This window comes from Bombina bombina, chromosome 5, assembly GCF_027579735.1.
Source record: "Bombina bombina isolate aBomBom1 chromosome 5, aBomBom1.pri, whole genome shotgun sequence".
Taxonomy (NCBI): Eukaryota; Metazoa; Chordata; class Amphibia; order Anura; family Bombinatoridae; genus Bombina; species Bombina bombina.
The window spans coordinates 1,164,814,218-1,164,833,689 of record NC_069503.1 but is presented as its reverse complement, the minus strand read 5'-3'; the positions used below and the strand labels follow the sequence as shown (position 1 = coordinate 1,164,833,689).

The following is a 19,472-nucleotide window of genomic DNA, read 5'->3' as shown; positions in this document are numbered from 1 at the left end:
AAAGCAGCCACTATTGGAAGCCGCCTTATCAAGTATGTATACAATTCTGAATCTCAAACCAAAGAGACATGGCTGGCTAAAAAAGGTTTTTTTTCACCTGTGGCAGACATTGCAATGTGTGGTGATACATTTGTATCAACAGCAAATAACTTTAAACACAATATAAAATATAGGTTGGATTGCTGTTCAAAATATGCTATTCATGTAATTACATGTAAAGTCTGTGGGAAACAATACACAGGCTCTACAAGTAGAAATTTGAAGGACAGGATACGTGAACATCTCACATCCACGTATTGTAACTTGGGGTATATAACATCTGGTTACCCAAAAATTTACAAGAAGCATTTGTCAGGTGTGTTTTTCTGACAAAAATCTCTCTTTGTTTGTCCTTGTTGCTTTTCTTTCCTTTGTCTTTTATTTATTAGTATTTTATTTATTTAGACTTCTGTATTCTACTGTAAATACTGAGTTCCTTTGCCTTGTATTTATTAGTATTTTATTTATTTAGACTTCTGTATTCTACTGTAAATACTTAGTTCCTTTGCCTTGTATTTATTAGTATTTTATTTATTTAGACTTTTGTATTCTACTGTAAATACTGAGTTCCTTTGCCTTGTATTTATTAGTATTTTATTTATTTAGACTTCTGTATTCTACTGTAAATACTGAGTTCCTTTGTCTTGTATTTATTAGTATTTTATTTATTTAGACTTCTGTATTCTACTGTAAATACTGAGTTCCTTTGCCTTGTATTTATTAGTATTTTATTTATTTAGACTTCTGTATTCTACTGTAAATACTGAGTTCCTTTGCCTTGTATTTATTAGTATTTTATTTATTTAGACTTCTGTATTCTACTGTAAATACTGAGTTCCTTTGCCTTGTATTTATTAGTATTTTATTTATTTAGACTTCTGTATTCTACTGTAAATACTAAGTTCCTTTGCCTTGTATTTATTAGTATTTTATTTATTTAGACTTCTGTATTCTACTGTAAATACTGAGTTCCTTTGCCTTGTATTTATTAGTATTTTATTTATTTAGACTTCTGTATTCTACTGTAAATACTGAGTTCCTTTGCCTTGTATTTATTAGTATTTTATTTATTTAGACTTCTGTATTCTACTGTAAATACTGAGTTCCTTTGCCTTGTATTTATTAGTATTTTATTTATTTAGACTTCTGTATTCTACTGTAAATACAGAGTTCCTTTGCCTTGTATTTATTAGTATTTTATTTATTTAGACTTCTGTATTCTACTGTAAATACTGAGTTCCTTTGTCTTGTATTTATTAGTATTTTATTTATTTAGACTTCTGTATTCTACTGTAAATACTGAGTTCCTTTGCCTTGTATTTATTAGTATTTTATTTATTTAGACTTCTGTATTCTACTGTAAATACTGAGTTCCTTTGCCTTGTATTTATTAGTATTTTATTTATTTAGACTTCTGTATTCTACTGTAAATACTGAGTTCCTTTGCCTTGTATTTATTAGTATTTTATTTATTTAGACTTCTGTATTCTACTGTAAATACTTAGTTCCTTTGCCTTGTATTTATTAGTATTTTATTTATTTAGACTTCTGTATTCTACTGTAAATACTGAGTTCCTTTGTCTTGTATTTATTAGTATTTTATTTATTTAGACTTCTGTATTCTACTGTAAATACTGAGTTCCTTTGTCTTGTATTTATTAGTATTTTATTTATTTAGACTTCTGTATTCTACTGTAAATACTGAGTTCCTTTGCCTTGTATTTATTAGTATTTTATTTATTTAGACTTCTGTATTCTACTGTAAATACTGAGTTCCTTTGCCTTGTATTTATTAGTATTATATTTATTTAGACTTCTGTATTCTACTGTAAATACTGAGTTCCTTTGTCTTGTATTTATTAGTATTTTATTTATTTAGACTTCTGTATTCTACTGTAAATACGGAGTTCCTTTGTCTTATATTTATTAGTATTTTATTTATTTAGACTTCTGTATTCTACTGTAAATACTTAGTTCCTTTGCCTTGTATTTATTAGTATTTTATTTATTTAGACTTCTGTATTCTACTGTAAATACTGAGTTCCTTTGTCTTGTATTTATTAGTATTTTATTTATTTAGACTTCTGTATTCTACTGTAAATACTTAGTTCCTTTGCCTTGTATTTATTAGTATTTTATTTATTTATTTAGACTTCTGTATTCTACTGTAAATACTGAGTTCCTTTGTCTTGTATTTATTAGTATTTTATTTATTTAGACTTCTGTATTCTACTGTAAATACTGAGTTCCTTTGTCTTGTATTTATTAGTATTTTATTTATTTAGACTTCTGTATTCTACTGTAAATACTGAGTTCCTTTGTCTTGTATTTATTAGTATTTTATTTATTTAGACTTCTGTATTCTACTGTAAATACTGAGTTCCTTTGTCTTGTATTTATTAGCATTTTATTTATTTAGACTTCTGTATTCTACTGTAAATACTGAGTTCCTTTGTCTTGTATTTATTAGTATTTTATTTATTTAGACTTCTGTATTCTACTGTAAATACTGAGTTCCTTTGTCTTGTATTTATTAGTATTTTATTTATTTAGAATTCTGTATTCTACTGTAAATACTGAGTTCCTTTGCTGATTACTACCATGTCTCCACGGAACTAACACATAAAGAATATTTGAATGTGTTAAGATAATAATCTGTTCCCTACAATATATTTACACAACTAGACTATAAATATAAATGTCTTTTGGAACCATATGGCAACAATCTGTTGCACATATGACCTAGAAATGGCTTAAAAGATATATTTGAGGGTATTTGATGTGTTTTTGATACTATCTCATGTATACCCAAAATTGTATTACATTTGCCTGTATTTCTGCCTTTGCTAATGCTTCCATTCTAGTCATAAATAAGACATGTATAGTATAGCATCTGTTTAATGTGTCTCTTTTAATTTTTGTCTCTGTTGTGCAGGCTACGGTTACAATCGGCTTGTATTTTTCACTTTATGGATAATGCTATAGGCTTACCTTAAAAAGTAACATATGACAAGTCGTCATTACGGTAGCTTGCACAGCTGACACAAAGGCCTCTATTTATCAAGCCGTCAACTGCAAATATGCTGGAATTCCGCAGCGTATTTGTGGCGAGGCTGATTCGCCATAGTTATCAAGCCCTACAGACCGGCAAAAGTAGAATCTAGTGACATAACATATGATCCGCCGGACTCAGTCCGACCCAGATCAATGGTTACGTCACTCCAGATGTTCCGAATGCAAGTTCGGCACAATCTGACTACTTTTGGCAGTTATCAAAGAACCAGGTACGCTCGCCACTATTCCGGCCCAGCATACCTGGTTTTCAATCCTCCGCCCCGGAGGCAGCGGATCCCATAGGAATCAATGGAAGTCTGACAGCAGCAAAGCTCATGTTCGCTGCTGCCCGATATCCCATTGATTGCTATGGGAAATGTCTGCACCTAACACCCTAACATGTACCCCGAGTCTTAACACCCCTATCCTGCCCCCCCTACACCGCCGCCACCTACATTAAACTTATTAACCCCTATCCTGCCCCCTCTACACCGCCACCACCTACATTAAACTTATTAACCCCTATCCTGCCCCCCTACACCTCCGCCACTATATTAAAGTTATTAAACCCTAAACCTAAGTCTAACCCTAACCTCCCCTAACTTAAATATAATTTAAATAAATCTAAATAAAATTACTATCATTAACTAAATTATTCCTATTTAAAACTAAATACTTACCTATAAAATAAACCCTAAAATAGCTACAATATAACTAATAGTTACATTGTAGCTAGCTTAGGGTTTATTTTTATTTTACAGGCAACTTTGTATTTATTTTAATTAGGTACAATAGCCATTATATAGTTATTAACTATTTGATAACTCCCTAGCTAAAATAAATACAAAATTACCTGTAAAATAAATCCTAACCTAAGTTACAATTACACCTAACAATACACTATAATTAAATAAATTAAATGAATTAAATACAATTACCTAACATTAAATAAAATTATCTAAAATTAACTAAAGTACAAAAAAAACCCCACTAAATTACAGAAAATAAAAAATACAAGAATTTTAAACTAATTACACCTAATCTAAGCCCCCTAATAAAATAAAAATTCCCCCCAAATAATACAATTCCCTAACCTAAACTAAATTACAAATAGCCCTTAAAAGGGCCTTTTGCGGGGCATTGCCCCAAAGTAATCAATTCTTTTACCTGAAAAAAAAAAGAAATACGCCCCCCCCAACATTAAAACCCACCACCCACACACCCAACCCTACTTTAAAACCCACCCAAACCCCCTTAAAAAAACCTAACACTACCCTCTTGAAGATCACCCTACCTTGAGCCGTCTTCACCCAGCTGGGCAGAAGTCTTCATCCGATCCGGGCAGAAGAGGTCCTCCAGCCAGGCAGAAGTCTTCATCCAAGCGGCATCTTCTATCTTCTTCCATCCAACGAGGAGCGGCACCATCTTGAAGACATCCGACGTGGAGCATCCATCGATCCCGACGACTAAACAACGAATGATGGTTCCTTTACATGACGTCATCCAAGATGGCATCCCTTGAATTCCGATTGGCTGATAGGATTCTTGGAGGACCTCTTCTGCCCAGATTCGATGAAGACTTCTGGCCGGATCGGATGAAGACTTCTGCCCGGCTGGGTGAAGACGGCTCAAGGTAGGGTGATCTTCAAGGGGGTAGTGTTAGGCTTTTTTAAGGGGGGATTGGGTGGGTTTTAGAGTAGGGTTGGGTGTGTGGGTGGTGGGTTTTAATGTTGGGGAGGTTGTATTTCTTTTTTTTCAGTTAAAAGAGCTGATTACTTTGGGGCAATGCCCCGCAAAAGACCCTTTTAAGGGCTATTTGTAATTTAGTTTAGGGTAGGGAATTTTATTATTTTGGGGGGCTTTTTTATTTTATTAGGGGGCTTAGATTAGGTGTAATTAGTTAATTAATTAATTAATTTTTTTTATTTTCTGTAATTTAGTGTTTTTTTTTGTATTTTAGTTAATTTTAGTTAATTTTATTTAATTGTAGGTAATTGTATTTAATTAATTTAATTTATTTAATTATAGTATAGTGTTAGGTGTAATTGTAACTTAGGTTGGGATTTATTTTACAGGTAATTTTGTCTTTATTTTAGCTAGGTAGCTATTAAATAGTTAATAACTATATAATAGCTATTGTACCTAGTTAAAATAAATACAAAGTTGCCTGTAAAATAAAAATAAACCCTAAGATAGATACAAATGTAACTATTAGTTATATTGTAGCTATCTTAAGGTTTATCTTATAGGTAAGTATTTAGTTTTAAATAGGAATAATTTAGTTAATAATATTAAATTTATTTAGATGTATTTAAATTATATTTAAGTTAGGGGGGTGTTAGGGTTAGACATAGGTTTAGGGGTTAATTCATTTAATATAGTTGCGGCATAGTAGGGGGAGCAGATTAGGGGTTAATAAATGTAATGTAGGTGGCAGCGGTGTAGGGGGGCAGGATAGGGGTTAATAAATGTAATGTAGGTGGCGGCGGGCTCTGGGTGCGGCGGTTTAGGGGTTAAACAATTTATTTAGTTGTGGCGGGGTCCGGGATCGGCAGGATAGGGGTTAATAGGTATAATGTAGGTGCGGCGGGATCCGGGAGCAGCGGTTTAGGGTTAATATATTTATTAGAGTTGCGGCGGGTCCGGGAGCGTTGGTTTAGGGGGTAAAACAGTATAGTATTGTGTGGGTGCTTAGTGACAGGCTAGCAAGAAAGCTGTGAATAAGCCGATGAGCAGGAAGATCAATGACTGTTAGTTAACAACAGTCTGCTGCTCATCGCACCATACTTGGTGCGCAGCTTTTTGACAGCTTTCTTGATAAATTTGGTGAACGTATTCAGGTCCGCAGTGGCGATGTTAGGCGAGCGTATTGGTGCCGGCGAATGCTAGAAAGTAGACAGCTTGATAAATAGAGGCCAAAATGTCAATTAGTCTGAGGGTGTGTTCGTATCCCAATGTGGCTACTTAATTCCACTTAGAACACTCTCAAACTATCTTTGAGAAAGCGACAACTGGCGTGAAATGCGTCAGATGACGTCACTCCTTCCCTTGTCTTTCAGATATCCGTGAGTGTGTATGTACACAGATTCTGTGTGAACTTTTTAATGCATATCCAAATAATTTTCCTACAATTGTTTTACTAAGGTGCTTGTGCATAGTGTTTTATCTCAGCAAATACTGTTTGTTACAATTTCATCATTCAGGCCTAATGATACTTATGCTTGTGAGAGGATAGATAGATAGATATACACAGTGGCTTGCACTCGCTGGTCTTTTAAAAAAAAATGTGCCTTTATTGTAATATTTCAGGGACCGTATCCCCTTCCTCAGGTACCCGAAACGTTACAATAAAGGCACGTTTTTTTAAAAGACCAGCGAGTGCAAGCCACTGTTTGATATTTTTTTTGCATGCACCCTGGCAAGTTGTCCTATGAAGTGAGAGTGCTCTCCATCTGGTACACTATATCTATAAATATATATATAAATAAATATATAAATCAATATAAATGTTAGCATAGAAAATTAGCACATCTAGACAAATACTCCGCTTATGATTCCCCAGTAAAACTCCATATACATTGTTACCAATGCACCAGAGGATTCTGGGTAAGATATGCATATTAGATATGCAAAATCTCAGTTTTTTTGCTTCAAATACTGTTTTAACACAGCAATCCCTTAACATAATTATTGCAACAACACAAAAATCACTCAGACAAGCTTGTTTCGTTCGTTTTAGAACTTGTCAATAAGCGATAGATTTCTGGTTGTTGCATTGGTGCAAAAAAAACTAAAATTTTGCATATCTTACCGAGAATCCTATGGTGCATTGGTAACAATGTATATGGAGTTTTACCGGGGAATCATAAGCGGGGTACTTGCTTAGATGTGCTAATTTTCTATGCAAAAATATATATTGATTTACTTTTGTGCTAATTTTCTATGCAAAAATATATATTGATTTACTTTTGTGCTAATTTTCTATGCAAAAATATATATTGATTTACTTTTGAGACATGGAGGATTTTAATCTCAGATTTTTATCTCCCCCATAATTTTAATTAAATATATATATATATTTATATTGTATATGTGTGTGTATGTTTTTACTTATGCGCATGTATATGTATGTGCGTATGTATGTGTGCATAACCCCCCAACTGTCCCGTTTTTTTTTTTATTCTATTGGGCCCATACTCAGAAGCAGCTGGCTTTTCTCTCCCAGGGTTATATACCTGTTAGATTCCTTGTGGAAAAGGAATGATGTGTGGGTTTAGCAGGAGTAGGAAGGCTGTATACCCTCTGACCTCAGGTAATGGTGACCTCTAACTCCTGGTAGTGATGACGTCTAACCCCTGGTGATAATACTAGCATGCCTTCAGTTTTATACGATGAGCAGTGCTAATACCAGGGTAACAAACAGTGGCAGCCGCAGACTGCCAGCTAATGTGCTTGCCAACCCCAGTTTCCCATACAATGAATTACAGATACCCATATATGATGTAGTGTGTGTGTCTATCTGTATCTATAAGTGTGTAAGTGTGTGTATCTGCATGTATAAGTGTAAGGTGTGTGTGTGTGTATATAAGTGTATGCATGTATAAATATAAGCTATGAAGTGTGTGTGTGTGTGTAAGTGTATACTATGTAGTGTGTGTGTGTGTGTGTGTGTGTGTGTGTAAGTGTATACTATGTAGTGTGTGTGTGTGTGTGTGTGTGTATCTGCATGTATAAGTGTATGCTATGTAGTGTGTGTGTATCTGCATGTATAAGTGTGTGTATCTGCATGTATAAGTGTATGCTATGTAGTGTGTGTATCTGCATGTATAAGTGTGTGTATCTGCATGTATAATTGTATGCTATGTAGTGTGTGTATCTGCATGTGTAAGTGTATGCTATGTAGTGTGTGTGTGTGTGTATCTGCATGTATAAGTGTATGCTATGTAGTGTGTGTGTGTGTATCTGCATGTATAAGTGTATGCTATGTAGTGTGTGTATCTGCATGTATAAGTGTATGCTATGTAGTGTGTGTGTATCTGCATGTATAAGTGTATGCTATGTAGTGTGTGTGTGTCTGCGTTTATAAGTGTATGCTATGTAGTGTGTGTGTATCTGCATGTATAAGTGTATGCTATGTAGTGTGTGTGTATCTGCATGTATAAGTGTATGCTATGTAGTGTGTGTGTGTCTGCATGTATAAGTGTATGCTATGTAGTGTGTGTCTGCATGTGTAAGTATATGCTATGTAGTGTGTGTGTATCTGAATGTATAAGTGTATGATATGTAGTGTGTATCTGCATGTATAAGTGTGTGTATCTGCATGTATAAGTGTATGCTATGTAGTGTGTGTGTGTATCTGCATGTATAAGTGTATGCTATGTAGTGTGTGTGTGTATCTGCATGTATAAGTGTATGCTATGTAGTGTGTGTGTGTGTATCTGCATGTGTAAGTATATGCTATGTAGTGTGTGTGTGTGTGTGTGTATCTGCATGTGTAAGTGTATGCTATGTAGTGTGTGTGTATCTGCATGTGTAAGTATATGCTATGTAGTGTGTGTGTGTATCTGCATGTATAAGTGTATGCTATGTAGTGTGTGTATCTGCATGTATAAGTGTATGCTATGTAGTGTGTGTGTGTGTATCTGCATGTATAAGTGTATGCTATGTAGTGTGTGTGTGTATCTGCATGTATAAGTGTATGCTATGTAGTGTGTGTGTGTATCTGCATGTATAAGTGTATGTTATGCAGTGTGTGTGTGTGTATCTGCATGTATAAGTGTATGTTATGCAGTGTGTGTGTGTATCTGCATGTATAAGTGTATGTTATGCAGTGTGTGTGTATCTGCATGTATAAGTGTATGTTATGCAGTGTGTGTGTATCTGCATGTATAAGTGTATGCTATGTAGTGTGTGTGTATCTGCATGTGTAAGTGTATGCTATGTAGTGTGTGTGTGTGTGTGTGTGTGTGTGTGTATCTGCATGTGTTAGTGTATGCTATGTAGTGTGTTACTGTGCATTTTTACTGACTTTAAAGGCCAGAATCTAGAATATTAATGAGGAATACAGAGAGCAGTTTTAAAGAATTTATTAATAAATGTCCAATTAAGATAAAAAGATTTAGCGCTGTCTCTGTATAGGCTAATTAAATACAGAGCTCACATAGCCATACCAGTGGTTTGAGCTTGTGTTTGATTTGCTGCCTAAGAGTATTAAAAGATATGACTTTATTTAGAATTTTATTTATATTACTTTGGTCTTATGATATTTTTAAAGCCCTGTCCCTGCCCACCAAATTTCAAATTTTTGCGGCGGGAAGTGGTGGTGTGTGTGTGTGTATGCATATGTATGTGTGGTTTATGTATGTGTGTATGTATGTATGTAAGTATATGTGTGTGTATGTATGTATGTGCATATATGTGTGTGTATGTATGTATGTAAGTATATTTGTGTGTATGTATGTGCATATGTATGTGCGGTGTATGTATGTGCATATGTATGTGTGGTGTATGTATATGTGTGTGCGCGTGTATGTATGTATGTAAGTAAGTATATGTGTGTGTATGTATATGTGTGTGTGTGTATGTGTATATATGTATGTATGTATGCATATGTATGTATGTATGTATGTATGTATGTATGCATATGTATGTATGTATATGTGTGTGTATGCATATGTATGTGTGTATGCATATATGTATGTATGTATATGTGTGTGTATGTATGTATGTGTGTGTGTGCGCGTGCATATGTATATGTGTATGTATGTATGTGCGTGTGTGTGTGTGTATATAGATGTAGCACTGTGACACATTACTTACTCTCTGCAGTGGTCAGTTTTCCCCCAATGTCTACGACGGATTCCGCCTTGGCACACGCCTGGCTCAGCTGCTGCTGGAGAAGACTGGGACTGATTTCTATGAATTTTTCTTGTGGAATTCCCTCTTCTGTGTTCATCCCGTAGATGGTGAGGATATCCTCTGGGCTGAAACATGTCTGTATAGGAAAATACGTCACACATTACATGTACCTATCTGAATAGGAACATACACCACACAATGTATGTACCTGTCTGTATAGGAACATACGTCACACATTACATGTACCTATCTGTATAGGAACATACACCACAGCCAGGAAGAGTAAGTACTGTCAGTTACACATTATAAGTTATATTACAGTTATACAGTTAATAATAAGTGTAATGTCAGCTACAGATCACTGCAGAGGATACAGCATCAGCTAGTCAGGAAGATTAAGTACTGTCAGTTACACATTACAGTTATAAGTTATATTACAGTTATACAGCTAATAATAAGTGTAATGTCAGCTACAGATCACTGCAGCAGGATACAGCATCAGCTAGTCAGGAAGAGTAAGTACAGTCAGTTACACATTACAGTTATAAGTTATATTACAGTTATACAGTTAATAATAAGTGTAATGTCAGCTAAAGATCAGTACAGCAGGATACAGCATCAGCTAGTCAGGAAGAGTAAGTACTGTCAGTTACACATTACAGTTATAAGTTATATTACAGTTATACAGCTAATAATAAGTGTAATGTCAGCTACAGATCACTGCAGAGGATACAGCATCAGCTAGTCAGGAAGATTAAGTACTGTCAGTTACACATTACAGTTATAAGTTATATTACAGTTATACAGCTAATAATAAGTGTAATGTCAGCTAAAGATCAGTACAGCAGGATACAGCATCAGCTAGTCAGGAAGAGTAAGTACTGTCAGTTACACATTACAGTTATAAGTTATATTACAGTTATACAGCTAATAATAAGTGTAATGTCAGCTACAGATCAGTACAGCAGGATACAGCATCAGCTAGTCAGGAAGAGTAAGTACTGTCAGTTATACATTACAGTTATAAGTTATATTACAGTTATACAGCTAATAATAAGTATAATGTCAGCTACAGATCAGTGCAGCAGGATACAGCATCAGCTAGTCAGGAAGAGTAAGTACTGTCAGTTACACATTACAGTTATAAGTTATATTACAGTTATACAGTTAATAATAAGTGTAATGTCAGCTACAGATCACTGCAGAGGATACAGCATCAGCTAGTCAGGAAGAGTAAGTACTGTCAGTTACACATTATAAGTTATATTACAGTTATACAGCTAATAATAAGTGTAATGTCAGCTACAGATCACTGCAGCAGTATACAGCATCAGCTAGTCAGGAAGAGTAAATACTGTCAGTTACACATTACAGTTATAAGTTATATTACAGTTATACAACTAATAATAAGTGTAATGTCAGCTACAGATCAGTGCAGCAGGATACAGCATCAGCTAGTCAGGAAGAGTAAGTACTGTCAGTTACACATTATAAGTTATATTACAGTTATACAGTTAATAATAAGTGTAATGTCAGCTACAGATCAGTGCAGAGGATACAGCATCAGCCAGTCAGGAAGAGTAAGTACTGTCAGTTACACATTACAGTTATAAGTTATATTACAGTTATACAGTTAATAATAAGTGTAATGTCAGCTACAGATCACTGCAGAGGATACAGCATCAGCTAGTCAGGAAGAGTAAGTACTGTCAGTTACACATTACAGTTATAAGTTATATTACAGTTATACAGCTAATAATAAGTGTAATGTCAGCTACAGATCACTGCAGAGGATACAGCATCAGCCAGTCAGGAAGAGTAAGTACTGTCAGTTACACATTACAGCTATAAGTTATATTACAGTTATACAGCTAATAATAAGTGTAATGTCAGCTACAGATCAGTGCAGCAGGATACAGCATCAGCTAGTCAGGAAGAGTAAGTACTGTCAGTTACACATTACAGTTATAAGTTATATTACAGTTATACAGCTAATAATAAGTGTAATGTCAGCTACAGATCACTGCAGAGGATACAGCATCAGCTAGTCAGGAAGAGTAAGTACTGTCAGTTACACATTACAGTTATAAGTTATATTACAGTTATACAGCTAATAATAAGTGTAATGTCAGCTACAGATCACTGCAGCAGGATACAGCATCAGCTAGTCAGGAAGAGTAAGTACTGTCAGTTACACATTACAGTTATATTACAGTTATACAGCTAATAATAAGTGTAATGTCAGCTACAGATCAGTGCAGCAGGATACAGCATCAGCTAGTCAGGAAGAGTAAGTACTGTCAGTTACACATTACAGTTATAAGTTATATTACAGTTATACAGCTAATAATAAGTGTAATGTCAGCTACAGATCAGTGCAGCAGGATACAGCATCAGCTAGTCAGGAAGAGTAAGTACTGTCAGTTACACATTACAGTTATAAGTTATATTACAGTTATACAGCTAATAATAAGTGTAATGTCAGCTACAGATCAGTGCAGCAGGATACAGCATCAGCTAGTCAGGAAGAGTAAGTACTGTCAGTTACACATTACAGTTATAAGTTATATTACAGTTATACAGCTAATAATAAGTGTAATGTCAGCTACAGATCAGTGCAGCAGGATACAGCATCAGCTAGTCAGGAAGAGTAAGTACTGTCAGTTACACATTACAGTTATAAGTTATATTACAGTTATACAGTTAATAATAAGTGTAATGTCAGCTACAGATCAGTGCAGCAGGATACAGCATCAGCTAGTCAGGAAGAGTAAGTACTGTCAGTTACACATTACAGTTATAAGTTATATTACAGTTATACAGCTAATAATAAGTGTAATGTCAGCTACAGATCACTGCAGAGGATACAGCATCAGCTAGTCAGGAAGAGTAAGTACTGTCAGTTACACATTACAGTTATAAGTTATATTACAGTTATACAGCTAATAATAAGTGTAATGTCAGCTACAGATCAGTGCAGCAGGATACAGCATCAGCTAGTCAGGAAGAGTAAGTACTGTCAGTTACACATTACAGTTATAAGTTATATTACAGTTATACAGCTAATAATAAGTGTAATGTCAGCTACAGATCACTGCAGCAGGATACAGCATCAGCTAGTCAGGAAGAGTAAGTACTGTCAGTTACACATTACAGTTATAAGTTATATTACAGTTATACAGTTAATAATAAGTGTAATGTCAGCTACAGATCAGTGCAGCAGGATACAGCATCAGCTAGTCAGGAAGAGTAAGTACTGTCAGTTACACATTACAGCTATAAGTTATATTACAGTTATACAGCTAATAATAAGTGTAATGTCAGCTACAGATCAGTGCAGCAGGATACAGCATCAGCTAGTCAGGAAGAGTAAGTACTGTCAGTTACACATTACAGTTATAAGTTATATTACAGTTATACAGCTAATAATAAGTGTAATGTCAGCTACAGATCACTGCAGAGGATACAGCATCAGCTAGTCAGGAAGAGTAAGTACTGTCAGTTACACATTACAGTTATAAGTTATATTACAGTTATACAGCTAATAATAAGTGTAATGTCAGCTACAGATCAGTGCAGCAGGATACAGCATCAGCTAGTCAGGAAGAGTAAGTACTGTCAGTTACACATTACAGTTATAAGTTATATTACAGTTATACAGCTAATAATAAGTGTAATGTCAGCTACAGATCAGTGCAGCAGGATACAGCATCAGCTAGTCAGGAAGAGTAAGTACTGTCAGTTACACATTACAGTTATAAGTTATATTACAGTTATACAGCTAATAATAAGTGTAATGTCAGCTACAGATCAGTGCAGCAGGATACAGCATCAGCTAGTCAGGAAGAGTAAGTACTGTCAGTTACACATTACAGTTATAAGTTATATTACAGTTATACAGCTAATAATAAGTGTAATGTCAGCTACAGATCAGTGCAGCAGGATACAGCATCAGCTAGTCAGGAAGAGTAAGTACTGTCAGTTACACATTACAGTTATAAGTTATATTACAGTTATACAGCTAATAATAAGTGTAATGTCAGCTACAGATCAGTGCAGCAGGATACAGCATCAGCTAGTCAGGAAGAGTAAGTACTGTCAGTTACACATTACAGTTATAAGTTATATTACAGTTATACAGCTAATAATAAGTGTAATGTCAGCTACAGATCAGTGCAGCAGGATACAGCATCAGCTAGTCAGGAAGAGTAAGTACTGTCAGTTACACATTACAGTTATAAGTTATATTACAGTTATACAGCTAATAATAAGTGTAATGTCAGCTACAGATCAGTGCAGCAGGATACAGCATCAGCTAGTCAGGAAGAGTAAGTACTGTCAGTTACACATTACAGTTATAAGTTATATTACAGTTATACAGCTAATAATAAGTGTAATGTCAGCTACAGATCAGTGCAGCAGGATACAGCATCAGCTAGTCAGGAAGAGTAAGTACTGTCAGTTACACATTACAGTTATAAGTTATATTACAGTTATACAGTTAATAATAAGTGTAATGTCAGCTACAGATCAGTACAGCAGGATACAGCATCAGCTAGTCAGGAAGAGTAAGTACTGTCAGTTACACATTACAGTTATAAGTTATATTACAGTTATACAGCTAATAATAAGTGTAATGTCAGCTACAGATCAGTGCAGCAGGATACAGCATCAGCTAGTCAGGAAGAGTAAGTACTGTCAGTTACACATTACAGTTATAAGTTATATTACAGTTATACAGCTAATAATAAGTGTAATGTCAGCTACAGATCAGTGCAGCAGGATACAGCATCAGCTAGTCAGGAAGAGTAAGTACTGTCAGTTACACATTACAGTTATAAGTTATATTACAGTTATACAGCTAATAATAAGTGTAATGTCAGCTACAGATCAGTGCAGCAGGATACAGCATCAGCTAGTCAGGAAGAGTAAGTACTGTCAGTTACACATTACAGTTATAAGTTATATTACAGTTATACAGCTAATAATAAGTGTAATGTCAGCTACAGATCAGTGCAGCAGGATACAGCATCAGCTAGTCAGGAAGAGTAAGTACTGTCAGTTACACATTACAGTTATAAGTTATATTACAGTTATACAGCTAATAATAAGTGTAATGTCAGCTACAGATCAGTGCAGCAGGATACAGCATCAGCTAGTCAGGAAGAGTAAGTACTGTCAGTTACACATTACAGTTATAAGTTATATTACAGTTATACAGCTAATAATAAGTGTAATGTCAGCTACAGATCAGTGCAGCAGGATACAGCATCAGCTAGTCAGGAAGAGTAAGTACTGTCAGTTACACATTACAGTTATAAGTTATATTACAGTTATACAGCTAATAATAAGTGTAATGTCAGCTACAGATCAGTGCAGCAGGATACAGCATCAGCTAGTCAGGAAGAGTAAGTACTGTCAGTTACACATTACAGTTATAAGTTATATTACAGTTATACAGCTAATAATAAGTGTAATGTCAGCTACAGATCACTGCAGCAGGATACAGCATCAGCTAGTCAGGAAGAGTAAGTACTGTCAGTTACACATTACAGTTATAAGTTATATTACAGTTATACAGCTAATAATAAGTGTAATGTCAGCTACAGATCACTGCAGCAGGATACAGCATCAGCTAGTCAGGAAGAGTAAGTACTGTCAGTTACACATTACAGTTATAAGTTATATTACAGTTATACAGCTAATAATAAGTGTAATGTCAGCTACAGATCAGTGCAGCAGGATACAGCATCAGCTAGTCAGGAAGAGTAAGTACTGTCAGTTACACATTACAGTTATAAGTTATATTACAGTTATACAGCTAATAATAAGTGTAATGTCAGCTACAGATCAGTGCAGCAGGATACAGCATCAGCTAGTCAGGAAGAGTAAGTACTGTCAGTTACACATTACAGTTATAAGTTATATTACAGTTATACAGTTAATAATAAGTGTAATGTCAGCTACAGATCAGTGCAGCAGGATACAGCATCAGCTAGTCAGGAAGAGTAAGTACTGTCAGTTACACATTACAGTTATAAGTTATATTACAGTTATACAGCTAATAATAAGTGTAATGTCAGCTACAGATCACTGCAGCAGGATACAGCATCAGCCAGTCAGGAAGAGTAAGTACTGTCAGTTACACATTACAGTTATAAGTTATATTACAGTTATACAGCTAATAATAAGTGTAATGTCAGCTACAGATCAGTGCAGCAGGATACAGCATCAGCTAGTCAGGAAGAGTAAGTACTGTCAGTTACAAATTACAGTTATAAGTTATATTACAGTTATACAGCTAATAATAAGTGTAATGTCAGCTACAGATCAGTGCAGCAGGATACAGCATCAGCTAGTCAGGAAGAGTAAGTACTGTCAGTTACACATTACAGTTATAAGTTATATTACAGTTATACAGCTAATAATAAGTGTAATGTCAGCTACAGATCAGTGCAGCAGGATACAGCATCAGCTAGTCAGGAAGAGTAAGTACTGTCAGTTACACATTACAGTTATAAGTTATATTACAGTTATACAGCTAATAATAAGTGTAATGTCAGCTACAGATCAGTGCAGCAGGATACAGCATCAGCTAGTCAGGAAGAGTAAGTACTGTCAGTTACACATTACAGTTATAAGTTATATTACAGTTATACAGCTAATAATAAGTGTAATGTCAGCTACAGATCAGTGCAGCAGGATACAGCATCAGCTAGTCAGGAAGAGTAAGTACTGTCAGTTACACATTACAGTTATAAGTTATATTACAGTTATACAGTTAATAATAAGTGTAATGTCAGCTACAGATCAGTGCAGCAGGATACAGCATCAGCTAGTCAGGAAGAGTAAGTACTGTCAGTTACACATTACAGTTATAAGTTATATTACAGTTATACAGCTAATAATAAGTGTAATGTCAGCTACAGATCAGTGCAGCAGGATACAGCATCAGCTAGTCAGGAAGAGTAAGTACTGTCAGTTACACATTACAGTTATAAGTTATATTACAGTTATACAGCTAATAATAAGTGTAATGTCAGCTACAGATCACTGCAGCAGGATACAGCATCAGCTAGTCAGGAAGAGTAAGTACTGTCAGTTACACATTACAGTTATAAGTTATATTACAGTTATACAGCTAATAATAAGTGTAATGTCAGCTACAGATCAGTGCAGCAGGATACAGCATCAGCTAGTCAGGAAGAGTAAGTACTGTCAGTTACACATTACAGTTATAAGTTATATTACAGTTATACAGCTAATAATAAGTGTAATGTCAGCTACAGATCACTGCAGCAGGATACAGCATCAGCTAGTCAGGAAGAGTAAGTACTGTCAGTTACACATTACAGCTATAAGTTATATTACAGTTATACAGCTAATAATAAGTGTAATGTCAGCTACAGATCAGTGCAGCAGGATACAGCATCAGCTAGTCAGGAAGAGTAAGTACTGTCAGTTACACATTACAGTTATAAGTTATATTACAGTTATACAGCTAATAATAAGTGTAATGTCAGCTACAGATCAGTGCAGCAGGATACAGCATCAGCTAGTCAGGAAGAGTAAGTACTGTCAGTTACACATTACAGTTATAAGTTATATTACAGTTATACAGCTAATAATAAGTGTAATGTCAGCTACAGATCAGTGCAGCAGGATACAGCATCAGCTAGTCAGGAAGAGTAAGTACTGTCAGTTACACATTACAGTTATAAGTTATATTACAGTTATACAGCTAATAATAAGTGTAATGTCAGCTACAGATCAGTGCAGCAGGATACAGCATCAGCTAGTCAGGAAGAGTAAGTACTGTCAGTTACACATTACAGTTATAAGTTATATTACAGTTATACAGCTAATAATAAGTGTAATGTCAGCTACAGATTAGTGCAGCAGGATACAGCATCAGCTAGTCAGGAAGAGTAAGTACTGTCAGTTACACATTACAGTTATAAGTTATATTACAGTTATACAGCTAATAATAAGTGTAATGTCAGCTACAGATCAGTGCAGCAGGATACAGCATCAGCTAGTCAGGAAGAGTAAGTACTGTCAGTTACACATTACAGTTATAAGTTATATTACAGTTATACAGCTAATAATAAGTGTAATGTCAGCTACAGATCAGTGCAGCAGGATACAGCATCAGCTAGTCAGGAAGAGTAAGTACTGTCAGTTACACATTACAGTTATAAGTTATATTACAGTTATACAGCTAATAATAAGTGTAATGTCAGCTACAGATCAGTGCAGCAGGATACAGCATCAGCTAGTCAGGAAGAGTAAGTACTGTCAGTTACACATTACAGTTATAAGTTATATTACAGTTATACAGCTAATAATAAGTGTAATGTCAGCTACAGATCAGTGCAGCAGGATACAGCATCAGCTAGTCAGGAAGAGTAAGTACTGTCAGTTACACATTACAGTTATAAGTTATATTACAGTTATACAGCTAATAATAAGTGTAATGTCAGCTACAGATCAGTGCAGCAGGATACAGCATCAGCTAGTCAGGAAGAGTAAGTACTGTCAGTTACACATTACAGTTATAAGTTATATTACAGTTATACAGCTAATAATAAGTGTAATGTCAGCTACAGATCAGTGCAGCAGGATACAGCATCAGCCAGTCAGGAAGAGTAAGTACTGTCAGTTACACATTACAGTTATAAGTTATATTACAGTTATACAGCTAATAATAAGTGTAATGTCAGCTACAGATCACTGCAGCAGGATACAGCATCAGCTAGTCAGGAAGAGTAAGTACTGTCAGTTACACATTACAGCTATAAGTTATATTACAGTTATACAGCTAATAATAAGTGTAATGTCAGCTACAGATCAGTGCAGCAGGATACAGCATCAGCTAGTCAGGAAGAGTAAGTACTGTCAGTTACACATTACAGTTATAAGTTATATTACAGTTATACAGCTAATAATAAGTGTAATGTCAGCTACAGATCACTGCAGCAGGATACAGCATCAGCTAGTCAGGAAGAGTAAGTACTGTCAGTTACACATTACAGTTATAAGTTATATTACAGTTATACAGCTAATAATAAGTGTAATGTCAGCTACAGATCAGTGCAGCAGGATACAGCATCAGCTAGTCAGGAAGAGTAAGTACTGTCAGTTACACATTACAGTTATAAGTTATATTACAGTTATACAGCTAATAATAAGTGTAATGTCAGCTACAGATCAGTGCAGCAGGATACAGCATCAGCTAGTCAGGAAGAGTAAGTACTGTCAGTTACACATTACAGTTATAAGTTATATTACAGTTATACAGCTAATAATAAGTGTAATGTCAGCTACAGATCACTGCAGAGGATACAGCATCAGCTAGTCAGGAAGAGTAAGTACTGTCAGTTACACATTACAGTTATAAGTTATATTACAGTTATACAGCTAATAATAAGTGTAATGTCAGCTACAGATCAGTGCAGCAGGATACAGCATCAGCTAGTCAGGAAGAGTAAGTACTGTCAGTTACACATTACAGTTATAAG

At 35.0% G+C, this 19,472-nt stretch overlaps 1 protein-coding gene across 1 annotated transcript in view; it reads right to left on the bottom strand.

Moving 5' to 3' along the window:
• The window catches only part of SLC39A4 (solute carrier family 39 member 4), a gene marked incomplete at its 3' end in the record, with an annotated part of 171,254 nt that overhangs the window by 26,488 nt on the left and 125,294 nt on the right, over positions 1–19,472 (bottom strand). Inside the window, 1 exon segment of the mRNA XM_053715509.1 lies at positions 9,913–10,087. Within this exon segment, the coding sequence (XP_053571484.1) occupies positions 9,913–10,087 (175 nt within the window).